The 17174-nt window shown below is 44.9% G+C and overlaps 1 protein-coding gene across 1 annotated transcript; it reads left to right on the top strand.

The window, feature by feature from the left end:
• The first annotated feature begins 1352 nt into the window (after positions 1-1352).
• On the top strand, positions 1353-15740 carry Dhodh (dihydroorotate dehydrogenase (quinone)). The gene is made up of 9 exons (XM_046434410.2): positions 1353-1495; positions 4463-4675; positions 7379-7578; positions 9926-10008; positions 12495-12682; positions 13261-13374; positions 14061-14214; positions 14382-14541; positions 15424-15740. Exons 1-9 carry the CDS (start codon positions 1475-1477, stop codon positions 15476-15478), a joined length of 1188 nt encoding a protein of 395 aa, XP_046290366.1. The 5' UTR covers positions 1353-1474; the 3' UTR covers positions 15479-15740.
• The last annotated feature ends 1434 nt before the right edge of the window (positions 15741-17174 follow it).

Below are 17174 nucleotides of genomic sequence, written 5' to 3'. Positions count from 1 at the left end.
AGAGATATCTCAGTAAGTTGTGGTATTAAGGCAGATGATGACATTATTATTTAGAAAAATCAAGAATTTTCGAGACATATTAATAGTTAAAAATTAGAGATATAGAAGTGGGCTTGGTAGCACACACATATAATTCCAGGTACTTGGGAGACTTAGGAAGGAGGAGTACAAGCTCAAGACTAGACTTGACAACTTAGCAAGACATTGTCTCAAATCTGAAAGGGTATGGGACGTAGCTCAGTGGTAGTAGACTTGCCTAGCATGCCTGAATATCTGGTTTCAATTCCAAGTACTAGGAAAAAAAATCTGAGACATATAATAGTACTAGATACATTAAAACATGTTCTGTGGATATAAACTTTAAATGTAGTACTGAAAGGTCTTAAAGAGCTACTCTTTTGATTTTAAAATTGTTGGGAAAAATAATCAAAATGGATGAAGCATGTTGTAGTTTCCCTTCATGATAGTCTGTTCATATGGAAAGAACTTTTTCTGTTCATATGGAAAGAACACAGTCCTCATTAACCCAGGAAGGATAACTTGAGGAAGGTAATTCTTCCTGTGTTAGTGAGGACTGCTTAAGCCCAGAAAAAGATAAGTTTAAAAAGATGACTTAAAAAGTTATCCTTCTGGAAGTTGGGGTTATGGCTCAGTGGTAGAGTGCGGGGGTAGGGGTGTTGGGAGGGACCGGGGCGGAGTTTACCAGAGGGTCTCAAAAAACAAGGGCAGGGTGACAGATCGCTCCTCGGTTCAATTTCCAGTTCAACAGCTTAAGAATAATTTACTTCTAAGCAGAGAAAAGTTTATACATATAAGTATATTCATATTTATATTAACACAATAGTAAAATTCTTATTATTTAAATAGACAAGTAAAAATTGGGATTTGTGCGGTACAACGTATTTTGATGTGTGTAGACTCTGTAAAATATAATATTTTTAGGAAAGGGCCCGTGAAAATCACAACGCAACCTTCGGGCTGTGGTTTCCTTTCTTGGGTCCTGCGGCCGTGGAAGCCTGGGGGCAGCAAGGGAACCTCCAGGCGCTAGGGAAGCCCCGTGGGTAAGACTTCGACTCTTCTATAGACCTTGGAGGAGTCCACTCCCCACTTTAGAGACTTCTGGGAGCCTTTTCTTTCCGCCCGAGATGCGGCTCCTCACAGGAACAGAAACTCCAGACGGCAGACTGGCCTTGGGCAGCAGCCCCGTATCCAGCCAGCACCTCAACTACCCCAAGCAACTAGACGACGCTTGGAGTCTGTGGCGGAAGAGGCGTGGCCTCTAGAAATGCGCACGCGCGCGAACGTCCAACCAGAACCTCGGGGCGGAACGCGGCCTTCCCCGCCGCGGCGGGCCCCTACTCCCGCTACCCGCCCCACGATTGGTGAGTTGGCACTCCAGGAACGGGGTGGGCGGGGCCTCCGCCATTTCCGCCAATGAAGACGAGACAGAGGCCGGTCCAATGGTAGAAGGAGCATGGCGTGGAGACAACTGAAAGTGAGTCTGGAAATGGGACTTGGGTCGGCAAGGGAGAGTCCAGGTGGGGACTGGGGCGGCAGGACCTTGGGGGTTGCAGGCGAGGTGTGTAAAGAAGATGTCTCCGAGCGCGGGTTCTTCTGGAACGTTTGTGTGTCTCTGGGGGCACTTGCAAATCCTTGTGCATTTACCCGAGTACTTGGTCGGTGTGTGTAGGACACGTGCCACGTCTGGGCAGATGCGGATTTGACTAAATGCACGTAGGCCACTTTTCTGTTGTGCCAGCACAGGGGCTTTAGTGAACCTATGACCGCCTAGCATTTTGTACAGGATCCAAGAGGAATGAAATTAGAGTCAAACACGGTCCCCCAACCCTTTTAGGAAAAGTTTTATGGGGATCTGTGTAACGAGTTCTTAGTTGTATCACTAAGGTCTAGTATGTGATAGATGCTCAAGTATTTGCTGATTGACTTGAGAGGAGATTTACAGTCTTATGGATGAGAGGTGAAAACTCGGTCTACATTAACTTCTTGGAGCGATCTTTAAAAGGCAAATCTGATAACATCACTTCTTTGTTTAGAGAACAAAATCCAAATCTTTATTCTGATCCAGGCCGATTTGTCCTATCTCGTTTAAAGTCATGTTTTTCCTCAGTTCCAAAGAGACTTTCTCTGCTCTCACATTCCTGGGAGTTTCTCCTCTTTGCTTCCAAGAGAGCCTTTATGCTTTTCCCTCCCCTTACTGTTTCCTGGTTAACTCATCCATTCTTTGAAGATCAGCTTTAAGTCACTTCCTTAAGAAGCCTCTACTTACCTTTGGGATTTTTTGGGTCCTTCCATTATACTATACAGTACCTTTTTCCTTCACAGCACTTGTCATAGCTACATATTTGCACGATCATTAAGTTCACCTGTCTATTCATGAGATTGCAATTGCCACAGAGCTGGAACCAGGTCTCTTTTGCCCACCTTTGAGCTCAGATTTGTTGAATGATTCAACTAATAAAGAATGGAGTGTCTTGGCATCTGGTAGTGAGAGAAAAGAATTGTGAACCACTTTTGAGCTAGGATAGTGGTCCTCCACCCTCAAAGACCTTTTGAAGCATACTCTGAAGCTCCTTTTATATTGCAGCCCCCTTTATAATTTTCCATTTCAGGGTAATAATCTTCCTATTTATAAGCTTAAAACATCAACAATGTACAATCTACATATGTAAATGTCAGGACATGACTCAGTTAAGTGAGAGGTCTGGTGGGGTATTTAAACTTCTTTTTTGGTGGGGGTGTACTGGGAATTGAACTCAGGGGCACTCAACCCAACCACTGAGCCACGTCCTTAGTCCTGTTTTTGTATTTTATTCAGAGACAGGGTCTCATTGAGTTGCTTAGCACCTCTCTAAATTGCTGAGGCTGGCTTTGAACTCGAAATTCTCCTGTCTCAGTCTTCCTAGCCGCTGGGATTACAGGCATGCGCCACCACACCTGGCAGGGTGTTTAAACTTCCACTCGAAAAATCAAGTTCCACAGATGTGTTGTTTTGTCAAACACCCCAAGCAAAGCACCATTTTTTGAAATGGTGACTGATTATTTTTGTAATGTTTTGTGCAAAATAGTATAGTTGTCCCTCAATTGACAAGGTAATTTTATTCCAGGAAAAGTCAATGCCTATGAAAACCATGTGGGAACTAGTTTATGTACTTCTTGGTTCAGATAATATGAGGGTTTTTTTTTGGGGGCGGGTGGTACTGGCAATTGAACTCAGGGGCACTCGTGTTATGGGCCATGTTATATAGACAATGACCAAACAGACTCCATTTTACCCTGAGACTCCATATCATGTAAAAATTGCTTCTCCCATGGGAAAGCCCCACCTCTGTACCCATTAATAGTTGCCTAGCATAGCATACTTGGCAACACAAAATGGTAATTCTTATATAATGTAAAATTGTTCTCTCTTTGGTTCCTATTTTTCTTGGGCAGTGTACCCTGTCAGAGATTGATTGTCTAGACATTAGTAACCATTCTCTAACTTTTACTCAACAAGGTCATTTTAACCCACTTCCTTTTTGCTTGCTTGCTGCTATGCCAACCTGGAAAGTCCAGTAGGAAATACCAATGTACCCATTGCATTGTTTCGCTAACTGCTCGATTCAGTTTCTGTACCCCTGCTTGCTTGCAGCTACATCAACCTGGATGTGGTTTTTGTAGTTTTTGCCTTTAAATACTCTAAAATGTTGAATCTTGAGGCTGTTTTCTACAGAGACAACTTGGTCCTGTGGGAAGCAATCCTGGCCGGTTGGAATAAAGATTCTTCAGTTTGGACAAAACTGGGACTTGATGTGTTTTCTGAACAACCTGCCCCACAACACTAGGCCTCTGAGTCACATCTTCAGCCCTATTTTATATTTTATTTTGAGACAGAGTCTCATTGAGTTGCTTACCGCCTCACTTTTGCTTATAATGGCTTTGAACTCATGATCCTCCTACTTCAGCTTCCCGAGCTGTTGGGATTATAGGCGTGTTCACCGCACCTGGCATGAAGTTTTTTTTTGATGACATGAACGTCAGTATCATGTTCAAAAGTCAGTATGGACAATGTGTATCAGCCTCAAGCAAAGAAGAATGTATGATTTTACTGATTTCTACATGCTAAGTCTATTAGCATTGCTCTGTCACTGTAACCAGTAAAAATGCCCCAATATGTCCCCTAGAGGATAGTATTACAACTCTTGACTCCTGGCCTACCATCCTAAGGAAAGTCTTCAGCCAGAGTCTGTAAGCACAGTGTATATATAACTATAGAGACTGGTCTGTAAGATGGACTGTAAATGAAGGAGATTAGTGTCAACAGATGGTGAGGGATGTTGCTTCTTGTGACATGTCATTTTGTCCTATTTGCCTAGGGGTAAAGGGATCAGGGAGGATGCTGCAGCCTGGCCTTGTTAGGATTCCTCTAATGGACTTTTTTTTTTTTTTTTTTTCTCCCCAGAAGCGAGCTCTGGATGCTGTAGTCATCCTGGGGGGTGGAGGACTTCTCTGTGCCTCCTACCTGACAGCCACAGGGGATGAGCATTTCTATGCTGAATACTTGATGCCGGCTCTGCAGAGGCTGCTGGACCCAGAGTTAGCCCACAGGCTGGCTGTTCGCTTCATCTCCCTGGGGCTCCTTCCTCGAGCCACATTTCAAGACTCTGACATGCTGGTAAGTACTCTTGGAATTTCCTGTGCCTTAGATACAAGGGGGAAGCTTGAAGTCTCAGAGCCCTAGGTTAGCAGAGTAAATCTGGAACTCAATCTAAGCAATCATTTTTATCATATATCATAATTACATAATAATAGTGGTGATTATATAACTCATATGGAGCTTAATCATGTAAGGCAGTTCCCCTTTAATCCTTACAACCACTTCCTGAGGCAGGTCCTACTGTCATCTCCATGTGCAGGTCAGGAGTCTGAGGTAACAATGATTAAGTAACTTACCCAAAGCCACACAGTTAGAAAATGGCAGAACCAGGGTTCAAACCTAGAGTCTGGCTCTGGCATCCAGCCCTGTCTACTATCCTGTCTTGCTGAGGTCTTGAGTAGCTGAAATTCAGTGGCAGAATTGGGAATCCTGCTAGTCATTAAACTCTAATGTGACACAGGTATGTCTGGTCAAGCCTGTGAGGTAGGCATGGGAACACATTCTTCTGCCTCCTTCAGCCACACATAAGGGCCCCTCGGGGCACTATTACTGTGATGTTCTGGGGTTACTGCAACAAAACAGAAGATGGCGTGTTCTCACAGAATCTGTATCCTCGTGTAAGCCTGGGAAGTTTTCTTTTGAGACATTTTTTCCACCAAATAGGTGACAGCAGAATGATTTGAACATAAAAACCGAAGCAGGAAGCTTTCAGAGCTCTTTAAGAGGGAGTCACTGTTAGAGAATAAGGGGCCTTTGCTACGTATCTCCTTGCTAACTTAGAGCCCTTTTCATTTTCCCAGTGTGTAATTTTGAGCAGCCGTGTCATTTTAAGGCACTGTAGGATCAGGAAGAACATTCCTTTCATTAAGCCTTCCTCATTCTTTTTTTTTTTAAATTTTAATATTTTTTAGTTTTCGGCGGACACAACATCTTTGTTTGTATGTGGTGCTGAGGATCGAACCCGGGCTGCACGCATGCCAGGCAAGCGCGCTACCGCTTGAGCCACATCCCCAGCCCCAAGCCTTCCTCATTCTAAACTGCTAGTGTGAAAGCCTGGAACCAGAAATGTGGGAGTAAAAAGTGTGATGCAGGGGCTGTGGCTCAGTGGTAGAGGGCTCGCCTAGCATGTGCGAGGCCCTGGGTTCAATCCTCAGCACCACATAAAAATAAACAAATAAAATAAAGATGTTGTGTCCAACTACACATATTAAAAAATAAATATTAAAAAAAAAGAGTGTGATGCAGAGATGGTAAAATTGGAAGGAGGTGAGCTTATACCTGGACTGGTACAGAGCCATGTCCAGTAAGCACAGCCTACAGAGCCAGCATGGCCCATGCACTGTCGATCTGCACACAACTGCGTGGTTTACACCTGCAGTAGCTCATGTAGAATTGAGTTTCCCAGCTGTTGAGATAGGGTCTCACTATGTTGTCCAGGTTGGTCTCAAACTCGTGGGTTTGAGAAGTAATCCTTCTGCCTCAGTGTCTTGAGTAGCTGGGACTCCAGGTATGTCATTATGTCTATAGTTTATAATTCCTCAGCTGACAGCCTGGTTTCTTGATCTTCTCACTCAACCTTTCTAGTTTTAGTTCTTCACCATTTCCTTAAGTCCTTGGTTCTCTTTCTCTGCCCCCGAATCCCACATCCCTTTATTTATTTATTTATTTATTTTTTGTTACTGAGGATTTAACCCAGGGACAGTGGCAATTTACTACTGAGCTGCATCCCCAGCCCTTTTTTATTTTGAGACAGTGTCTCACTAAGTTGCTGATGCTGACCTTGAACTTGCGGTCCTCCTCAGCTTCCTGAGCTGCTGGGATTATAGATGTGCACCACTATACCCGCCTTCTTGGTTCTCAATCATGGTTGTATGTTAGACTCTCCAGAGGTGCTTTATGACATACTTGGATTCTGCCGTCAAACAAGTGTAACCATAATCTCTGAGGCTGGCCTATAAGTTGCCCAGGGAGTTTATGGGGTTGAGCACCACTGTCCCTGAGGAAGGCCCTGAGTCCAGCCACACTCCTTGCCTTACAGCCCCAAAGTGCCTCATGCTCATTCTCACCTTCATCGTTGTTGTTCTCCCTGCTCAGAGACCTTTCTTACCTCCCGCTTCCAGCATCAGGTGGCCTCACCTTGGGAGTTACTTGCTCTTCCTCTTAAGTTGCTGGAGCCAGCACTGAGTTCTGCCTGGCTGAGCCCCATCCTTCCTCCAGCTCTCTGGAGACTGGGGGATGTGGCTGGGGCTGCTTATTAGCCTGGAGAGAGGGAGGCACTGGGGCTGACTTATTATACTGATATCTGGATTTTGCTGCCCAGCGTTCCCTGCAGGGTTTAGAGTAGCACAGCCTGGGGGATGACTCAGGAGTCACCCTCTCCTGCCCAAGAAGATACCAGTCTTAACCATAGGAAAAGACAGTGCCTGGGTCCTGTTCAACCTGTGGGAGAAATGCTGTTTTCTCCTCAGGATTGATAAGGTAAATAAAGCCTCATAGTTTTCAAACTCTAGCAGCCTCAGAATCACCTGAAGAGTGCTGTTGCAGATAGATTTGCTCAGCTTCACTGCCCACTGCCCCCTACTGAAGGCTTGATTCTTTCTGTAGTTCTGGGGATGTTTAATAGGCTCTCCAGGGAATTCTGATATGGGTGTTCCAGGGAGCACACTTTGAGAAACACCACTATAGCCTTGTGCAACTCTGTCTTTGTCTCTATCTTCCCAGGAAGTGAAAGTCCTGGGCCATAAATTCCGAAATCCAGTAGGAATTGCTGCGGGATTTGACAAGCATGGGGAAGCTGTGGATGGCTTGTATAAGTTGGGCTTTGGCTTTGTTGAGGTAGGAAGTGTGACTCCCAAGCCTCAGGAAGGAAACCCCAGGCCCAGAGTCTTCCGCCTGCCCGAGGACGAAGCTGTCATTAACAGGTGGGTTGCAGCCCCATGTTGATGGGTGCCTCTGCCCTGCTGAGCTCTCAGAAATGGAAAGGCTGCCTCAGTGTTTTATCTTATACATAGGATATTTTTCTGTCACTCTGTTTAGCAATCCTGCTGAGCATCTAGTGTGTGCCAGGCAGAGATCCTCACACCAGCCTTGGAAACTAGGTGTTGTATCAGTTTAACATGGCTTTACACTGAGGCTCAGAGAGCCTAATAACTTAGCTAGGGTCACAGAGATAATAATCAGGAGAGGGCTGGGGATGTGGGTCAGTGGTACAACTCTCCTGGGTTCAGTCCCCAGGAGAGCTTGGTATGCCTTAGGCTCGTTGAACTTCCTGTGGTTCGTGCTTTTTTCATATTGTTACTCCAGTGCTCTTGTTCAATGAAATAGAATGAGCCCAATGTGTAATTTAAAAGATCTAGTGACCACATTAAAGCAGAAAAGAGAAATGAATGATATTAATAACATTATTGGTAATTATGATTTCATGATAAATAATATATTCTAAATATCATCATATAAATATGTGGTCAGTACAAAAATTATTAATTAGCTATTTACCTTCTTTTACTTGCACCAATACTTCCAAAGCTAGTGTTCCTTTTGTGTCCAGTACCTCTCACTGGACCAGCCACATTCTAGTGCTGAGGAGCCACGAGTGGCTAGCAGCTCTGTGTTAAGCAGCCCCACCTTCAGGAAATAGGATTATTTAGTATTCAGTACACACAGCTGCTTTTAGGAAAAGAAATCCTTCTAGATCATCCAAAACCTTTCTTCTTTTTTTTTTTTTTTTTGGTGATTTTTTTTTATTTTAAACTTCAACAAACCCAGAAAATAAAGAAGTTCCTGCCTTTTTAAAAAAATATATATATATTTTTAGTTGTAGTTGGACACAATACCTTTCTTTCTTTATTTATTTTTAATGTGGTGCTGAGGATCAATCCTAGTGCCTTACATGTAGTAAGCGTGCACTCTCCTGCTGAGCCACAATCCCAGCCCCATAATCCTGCTTTTTGATAACAAAAGAGTTTTGGAGAACCCCCTTGGGGAGATTTTATAGGCATCTTTGGGGCTTTAATGGCCTTCTAGGAGACTGACCTATCCTATGTTTATGTCACTGGTTTTCTTGCTTTATTGTGCTTGTTTCAGGGAAATCTGGCATCTGAGATCAAGTTATTGATTTTTCTGCTATAATGCAGGCTGCGATCAGTAGCTTTAGAACTGGCCAGGCAAAATATGTTTCTGATACAGCTGCCACAGGTAACTGCAGGTCTCAGGATGACGTTACTTGGCAGAATCCTGTTGATGAGTGGGATGGGATAGGAATCCGGTGCTCTTGGCACTTGTGTTTTCAGCCTCCTTACTCTGTATGGCACAAACAAGGAGGAAGGGATAGAGGTCAACACCCCACAGTGGAACTGAGGATTCAGAAATGAAAAAGAGATATGAAGTCCCTGCCTTCTTGGGCTGTCTAGTGGTACAGGTGATAGGGGAGGAAGACACATCTCTTGCCTTGAAGATTATAACTGGTGTGGAAACTTTAAGCATAGATGCGTATCCCATTCCAGGAGAAAGACAGGCATAAAGTGCCCTGTGAATGCCAAGGGTGAGGAATCCCTTGTGGTTGGGGGCTTTATGCAAGGAGAGAGGCAGCATTTGATCCAGGCCAGGAAGGAGGAGTGATTTTAACAGGCAGAAAGGATGGGGATGTGGGGTGGTAGGAGTAGTGTTTGGAGGTGGAAACAGGAAGTGGAAGTGGGAGGTGGAGAGTCTGTGCTTATCAGATAGTGGCTCGGCCCTGTAGGAGTGGAGGTAGGATCCAGGCAGGGCTGGACTGCTTCCAGTGGTAGCTGACTGAGTAGCTTTTTCACACATTTTAATCTTTGCCTTTGTGTGAGTGTGTGTGCATGTGCACGTGTGTGCTTTGTGGTACTAGGGATTTAACCCAGGGCCCTCTACCTCTCAGCTATATCCCCAGCCCTATTTTTTTCTTTTTCTTTTTTTGAGATAGGGTTTCACTCAGTTGCTTAGGGCCCTTCTAAATTGCTTGAAGCTGGCTTTGAACTTGTCATCCTCCCACCTTAGCCTCCAGTTGCTTGGATTATAGGCATGTGCCACCATGCTTGTTTCCTTTGTCATTCAAAGTATTCTGGCATGTTCTCTAGGAGTCCCAGGGAGTTTAGACCTTGGAACTCTAAGAACTGATTCTGATTTTTTTTTCTCTCTTTTGATTTATAAAGTCAGTATTTAGTATATGGTAGAAGTGCCTATGGTGCTTTTTCCAAAATCTTGCCTCTAACCTTGCTCCCTCCCCTATTGGCCTGTGTGCTACAGGTATGGATTTAATAGCCAAGGACTCTCAGTGGTGGAACACAGGTTGCGGGCCAGACAGCAGAAGCAGACCAAGCTCACAGAAGGTAAAGTGGAGGTGCATGGGAGGGCTTTCTTCACCCATTAGAGGAAGAAATGTTGGGAGCATTCCTCGGGAAATGAATACAACTGAGCAGTAGGAAAAACCTGCAGGAACTCAGGCTCCTCTCCATTTTCCTGGTTCTAGTACAGCCTCCAAGATTTTAGCTCAATCTCACACTTTATTTAGCAAAGACTCACTGGTTCTGCTTCACAAGTGACCTTTGCTGTATCATCTAGGGGAGCCTGGAAGTGAGCCAGGCAGAACTCTCCACCGTGCCCACCAGCGTAGCCAAGATGTGAGCAGGACTGAGTGCTGACTTTGTCTTGCCTGCTATCCTTTTGTCCGTGTATGATTAATAATATATATTTTAGAAGAGTTAGTAGGTACAGAGTAGCCTAAAGAAGGAAAAGTAAAGTTACTCATTCCTCCCATTTAGGGGCAGTTAATGTGAGTGTTGGGGAAATATTCTTCAAGACTAATCTCAGAAACAATATGCACTTCTGAAGGCCGCCCTCCAGATACTGCTGCTTGTTCCCTGTGGCTCTGTGCTTTGCTGTCTCTAAGGGTGGGAGCACTTAGGGATCATAGTCCTGTGTTGTGTCCTCCTGACCTTGGCTTCCCTGGCACCCTCTGGGATTGTGTGGGCTGCAGGCCAGGAGGAAGAATCTTCCTCCTTAGGTCCTTCTGGAACTTCCTGGGTCTTAGTCTCATTAGATGTCCTGGTAACATATGAGGAAACATGCATTTATTTCAGGAAGTGAGGCGGAAGATATTAAACCATTTGGCAATTTCACCTTGTGGGAGCAGGAAGTGATCGTGTTTAGAGACCCCTAGCTTTGGCAGAACCAGACCCTGCTACACAACAGGTCTTCCCATTTGGGAACTTCGAAGGTTGTAATCTGACTTTCATGTTTTGTGACACTCTTCTGCCTTTTGTCTGCCTTTTCTTCATTTATACCTACAGTGCTCTGGTGCCAGCTTTATCTCCTGCTCTCCCTTGCCCACCCTGTCACCCCAGCTGTTCTTGCATTCCCTGGAGCGAAGCACAATCTAGAGCCATGCTCTGTGCATCTAGGAGCTAGGAGCATCTAGCAGCTAGGAGCCTTGAAGATGGCTTCTTGTTAGCACCATGCCAAGGAATAAAAAGTGATGGGCCCTTTGGGGAAAGGGTAGTTCTGCAATTCTCAACTCCAGAATCTTGTCATTCTGGTCAGATGACTACTAATGAAAGCCCCGGTCACTCCATAAAAGCCACACTCTCAAGACAGTTTACCTGTGTGGGAAAGCATTGAAGCTTACAAATGATCCTGGCTTGGTGGGTGCTAGATGTGGGAGGCTTGGAGACCTGCTTACATAACTGTAGTTTAATTGGGTTCTAATCCTCACCCTCAGCCCACTCAGAAAGTTTGTTACACACATCTTATATACTTCAAGCTGATGATATAAATGTGATTGGGGTCTGAGAAGGTGACTAGCATGACTGGGTGTTGTCCTTTGGTTCTCCCTGGATGGACATGTTGTAAACTAACTTGGTGTTCTAGATCTTTTCCCAGGAATCAGATGGAAGAAGCAGCCTGTACCATTGCTGTACCCTTGACTTTGCAGATGAGATAGTGTCTTAGGAGAAGCCAAGTGTAGACAACTCTTTCTTTCACACATAGCATGATTTTGTAAATGTATTTTTCTGGAGACCCAAAATGCAAGTCAATTGATAGTGCTGTTGATTTTTAATTATGGTAGCTGTGTCAGTGATATGCAAATTGAGGTACTTTTAAAAGTGAAAGGAGGACAGGCATGAAAATTAAGCCCAGGCCACAGGGATAATCAGGGCTGTCCTCTAATGTATGGTTGCCATAATCATAAGGGGAAGTTCCTTTCCTCAGAGAACTAAGATTATAAATTTATAACTATGCTTCTACATTTTAGGCATGATAATGAAAATACTTTCTAGTACTTTATACTTTTTCTTTAATTTTGTTTTTGCTACACCACTGCACAGCCAATCACTTGACCCAAGACCTATGAGCATCTCTTGGTTAAAGTTGCCTCTCTGACATGCTTGTTGATGCGTATCTTCTCTCTGTTTTGTTAAATTTATGAAGTTTTTTTTTTTCTTTCTTTTTTCTTTTGGTGCTGGGGATTAAACCCAGGGCCTCATGCATGTTAAGCATATGCTCTACCACTGAATTACGCCTTCAGACCTATTTTTTTAGCATTAGTATTTGCACTCCTAATTTCTGTATTTTCCATTTAAATTTTAAAAATAAAAAGGGCAGAATGCAGTGAAACATCCTTGTAGTTGCCCAGCCTTTCCTGTACAAAGATGTGTGCTCTTTTGAGGTCAGCAGGCAGCAGCAACCTGTAGCAGTTAGGGCATTTGTCCCCTGGTGTAGGAAAGTTCAGGTTTAGAAGCTGTTCACAGGCTATGGAGTCAAGGATGGTCTCAGAATGTTGCACGGGAGACGGAACCTTGACTGGTGATATTTACAGATGGGCTGCCACTGGGAATAAACCTGGGGAAGAATAAAATGTCGGTGGATGCTGCTGCAGACTATGCAGAGGGGGTTCAGGTCCTGGGCCCTTTGGCCGACTACCTGGTAGTGAACGTGTCCAGTCCCAACACAGCTGGGCTGCGGAGCCTTCAGGGAAAGGCCGAGCTGCGCTGCCTGCTGACCAAGGTGGGCCATTGCATCTCTTCTCCAAGTCCCATTCCACTAGCCTGTCTTCCTTATGCCTCTCCTTTGTCCTGGGCAAAGCTTTAGCATCTTCAGTGAGAAGCTGTCCTTTGCACCTGGACCAGTTAAGAGCCCTTGCTGGACCTGAAAGCACTCTCTGATTCCTTAACACAATACCGATTGTGTGTAATAATGAATGTTCAGTTGTCTGTGCTGCTGTTAAACCGTATGGTCCATAAGAGCAGGAACATGTCTCTCTGGTTCATCATTTTATCCCTTGCACCTAGCACGGTGCATGAATTGACTTTTATCACACATGCTTGTGAAGTATTCCTAGTCATTTTTTTTGGAACAAAAGTCAAAACCCTTAAGATATTAGCTGATGCAGTGGGGATCTCTTGGTTCAAAATAGTTGAACCAGATCTATCTTGGTGGGGTCGCTTCAGGAAACAGTAGGTTTTCTGAAGAGGAGAAATTGCTCCTACTTTAGTTTGAAGCTTTTGTGAAAACATTGACTGGCACCGCAGGTTGCGGTTGTAACTCCGGGCTGTGGTTCCTGTCTCTGGCCTGTGCTTCCCTAGGTGCTGCAGGAGAGGGATGCCTTGAAGGGAGTGCAGAAGCCGGCAGTACTGGTGAAGATTGCCCCTGACCTCACGGCTCAGGACAAGGAGGACATTGCCAGTGTGGCGAGAGAGGTTTGAGTTGGGCCAAGCCTGGGGGTGCCTCTCGTTGTTAGAAGCCTTTTGGTCCACTGGGATATCCCAGAATGGCATGATTTGTGACTTATTCTCTATGATATTGGAGGCTTGTTGGGTGTTTGTCATCATGTAACTCATCTTATGGTAAAGAGGGCATGTTCAAATAATTGTTTGAATGTGTCTTTTTCTCATGCCTCTTCCTTCCTCTTTGCTTATCTTCATCCAGCAAGGGCCTTACGGCTTGTGCTTGCATCTCTGACCAGTGTCAGTTGGGACAGGAGTATTGTTTGCCTTGTCCTCTCCGCTGGGTCTGAACACCAGGCCTCGATGGTGTAGGGGAGTAGTGAAAACAGACTGAGCCCAGCAATCCTGGGTTCAGATCCTGGTCCCACCACCCACTACCCAGGGCCTCAGACAATGCACTGTAAGCAGGTTGTTCTGAGGATTAACCCTGTTCTAGTGGAATGTTGTGGGTTGTCAGATGCGATGATGGCTGCTGTGTCACACTGAGGCTCATTCTGATACTTGTTCACCACAGGAAGTGGAGTTACGCCCATGTAGCTCTTGCTTCCAGGGCTGTGAGTGTAGGCCCTGGCTGATGGCTGCCTCAGACCTCTAGAGAAGCTTCTCTGAGTTCCTCAGAGCCATGATTCAAAAGACTCTTTCTTTGTCTCTCACTACAGTTGGGCATCGATGGGTTGATTGTCACGAACACCACAGTGAGTCGCCCTGCTAGCCTCCAGGGTGCTCTGCGCTCTGAGACAGGAGGGCTGAGTGGGAAGCCCCTCCGTGATTTATCAACTCAGACCATCCGGGAGATGTATGCGCTCACCCAAGGCAAGGCTTCTGCTATCTGTCTGCTGCTGTGTGTGTGGCCCACACCTCTGGTTGTGACTGTTCCCTCATCTGTTGTGTTTGCTGGGTGGGGACTTTGGGGCTGAAGCCAGACTGAGGTCCTGGTTCTCACATCCTTCTTCACAGTGTTGCCATGTTCTTCTCTGCAGGCAGAATTCCCATAATTGGGGTCGGTGGTGTCAGCAGTGGGCAGGATGCGCTGGAGAAGATCCAGGCTGGTGCCTCCCTGGTGCAGCTGTACACGGCCCTCATCTACCAGGGGCCACCTGTGGTGGGCAGAGTTAAGCGGGAGCTGGAGGCCCTCTTGAAGTGAGTGTGGCCATGTGTGGCTGGAAATGAGAAGTCACTCAGAGTTAATTCAGAATGACCCAAATCAAAGGGTGTTATTGCCAGGCACAGTGATGTACACCTGTGATCCCATCAGCTCAGGAAGCTGAGGCAGAAGGATCACGAATTCAAAGCCAGCTTCAGCAACTTAGTGGGGCCCTAAGCAACTCGTTGAGACCCTGTCTCTAAATAAAATATTAAAAAATGGTTGGGGGCGCTGGGGCTGTAGCTCAGTGGCAGAGCACTTGCCTACCACCTGTGAGGACTGGGTTCGATCCTTAGCACCACATAAAAATGAACAAATAAAATAAAGGCATACTGTCCATCTACAACTAAAAAAATAAAAAAGAAAAAAAAATGGTTGGGGATATGGCTCAGTGGTGAAGTGTCCCTGGGTTCACTCCCTGGTACCAAAAAAAAAAAAAAAAATCAAAGGGGTATTATTCATCCATTCATTGTTCACAGAAAAAGGATTTGAGGGATATACTGAACATAGGGGAAAATGACTTAATTACTTCTTTGACAAAGACTGCGCCAGGGGAGTTTAGGAATAAGTCTAAGGCAGGGTTGGCCAATTATTCAGGCCTGAGGAATCCTGGTAGAATTAAGCTGTTTTTAAAGTTACGTTGGCTCAATGGCAGGGAGCTGTTGGTACGTGAAGTTGATTCCCTTCTTTCTCTGAAGGCCTGGGTGGAGATATCTCCAGGTTCCTGGTTGTGAAGGTAGTGAGGAGGGCATGAGATGTGCCTGGGATGGGATGGTTGTTCAGGAGAGAGAAGTGTGCTTGGGTGAACTCGGGCTTCTTCTGAGAGCAGGGCCTGTCCTTCACCTTTGCTGAAATTGCTTTGTTTCCTCACTTTCCAGAGAACAGGGTTTTAGCCGAGTCACAGATGCCATTGGAGCAGATCATCGGAGGTGAGGATGTTTGACAGAAGTCCATGACTGGATCATGTGAAGAAGGACTCTAAAGCCATGTCTCCCAAACCATAGCTTAGCAGGACTGTAACAGCCAATCATAAGGGGGTCACCAGAGTCAATGGAGACTTTTTTCAATTGGTTGCTCAAACATAAACTTATAGTTGTGCTTCTTTCTGGATCCAAATCCTAGGATCCTTCAATTTGTAAGGATATTGAATATTTTGGGGGGAAATCATGGAAAAGATAAAGTAATTTAAATCCTGGCTTTGAACATATCCTCTTTCTGTAGAGCCAGGGCTTTGTCCGGTGTTGCAGGTCTTTCCAGGCCGTACTCCCTGGATCTGCTGTGGGCTTCCCAGGACCATGACTTTCATTTTGTCACTGTTTTTATTTATCTTAAAATTTTTACTTTATTTTGAAGCTATTTCAAACAGACAAAAGTTGTAAGAATGGGACTGGCCGTTGTGGCTCAGTGGTAGAGTGCTTGCCTAGCATGTGTGAGGTACTGGGTTCAATCCTCAGCACTACATAAAATAAATAAATGAATGAATGAATAAATAAATAAAGTTGTTATGCTCAACTGCAACTAAAAATGTTAAAAAAAAAAAAAAGTTGCAAGTATGGTGCAGTGATGCTGGTTGTGGTGGTGCATGCCTGTAATCCCAGTGGCTCGGGAGGCTGAGGCAAGAGGATCCCCACAAATTCAAAGCCAGCCTCAGCAACTTAGGTCTTAAGCAACTCAGTGAGATTCTGTCTCTAAATAAAATACAAAAAAGGGCTGGGGCAGCCAGGTGTGGTGGCACACCTGTAATCTGAGCAGTTGAGAAGGCTGAGACAGGAGTAGTTTGAAGCCAGCCTCAGCAAAAACAAGGTGCTAAGCAACTTAGGGAGACCTTGTCTCTAAATGAAATACAAAATAGGGCTGGGGATGTGGCTTTAATGGTTGAGTGCCCCTGAGTTCAATCCCTGGTACCTTAAAAAAAAAAAAGTGCTGGGGATATGCCCAGTGGTCCAGTTCAATCCCCAGTACCTAAAAAAAAAAAAAGGTGGGAGAGCGCTGGGATGCTCAGTGGTAGAGTGCCCCTGAGTTCAATCCCTGGTATGCAAAAGAAAGAAAGAAAGACACTGCCTCCAAATAAGGTCAGATTTTGAGGTACTGGGGGGTTAACTTCAACATATTAATTTTGAGGGGATCCAGTGCAATCCATAAGAGGAAATGTGCTTGCTCTTCCTCATTTCACTTATTTATTTATTTATTTATTAGCACTGAGGATTAAACTCGGGCACTCGACCACTGAGCCACATCCCAACTCTACTTTGTATTTTATTTAGGGACAGGGTCTCAGTGAGTTGCCTAGTGCCTCAATATAGCTGAGGCTGGCTTTGAACTTGATCCTCCTGCCTCATCCTCCCAAGCCACTGAGATTACAGGCATGTGCCATTGCGCCCGGTTCTTCCCCATTTTAATAGTACCTGTGACTTGAGTGTGTGACAACATTAGATGAGACTAAAGGGGTCCAGTTGTAACTAAAACAATGTCAGTTTTAGTAATCTTACAACATAAAGTCTTATTTCTACTTGTACAGTGGTAATTTGATATATTGCATAATAAAAGATAAAAAACTTTAAAAATCTAGAATGCACAAGTATTGCAGTTTGATCCCTAAGTCGTTAGTTAAGCAAACCTCATAAAACAG

This window comes from Marmota monax, unplaced genomic scaffold, assembly GCF_021218885.2.
Source record: "Marmota monax isolate L192 unplaced genomic scaffold, Marmota_monax_Labrador192_F-V1.1 WCK01_AAM20220418_F8-fsc00024, whole genome shotgun sequence".
NCBI classification, from domain to species: Eukaryota; Metazoa; Chordata; class Mammalia; order Rodentia; family Sciuridae; genus Marmota; species Marmota monax.
This window is presented reverse-complemented; position numbering and strand designations above follow the sequence as displayed.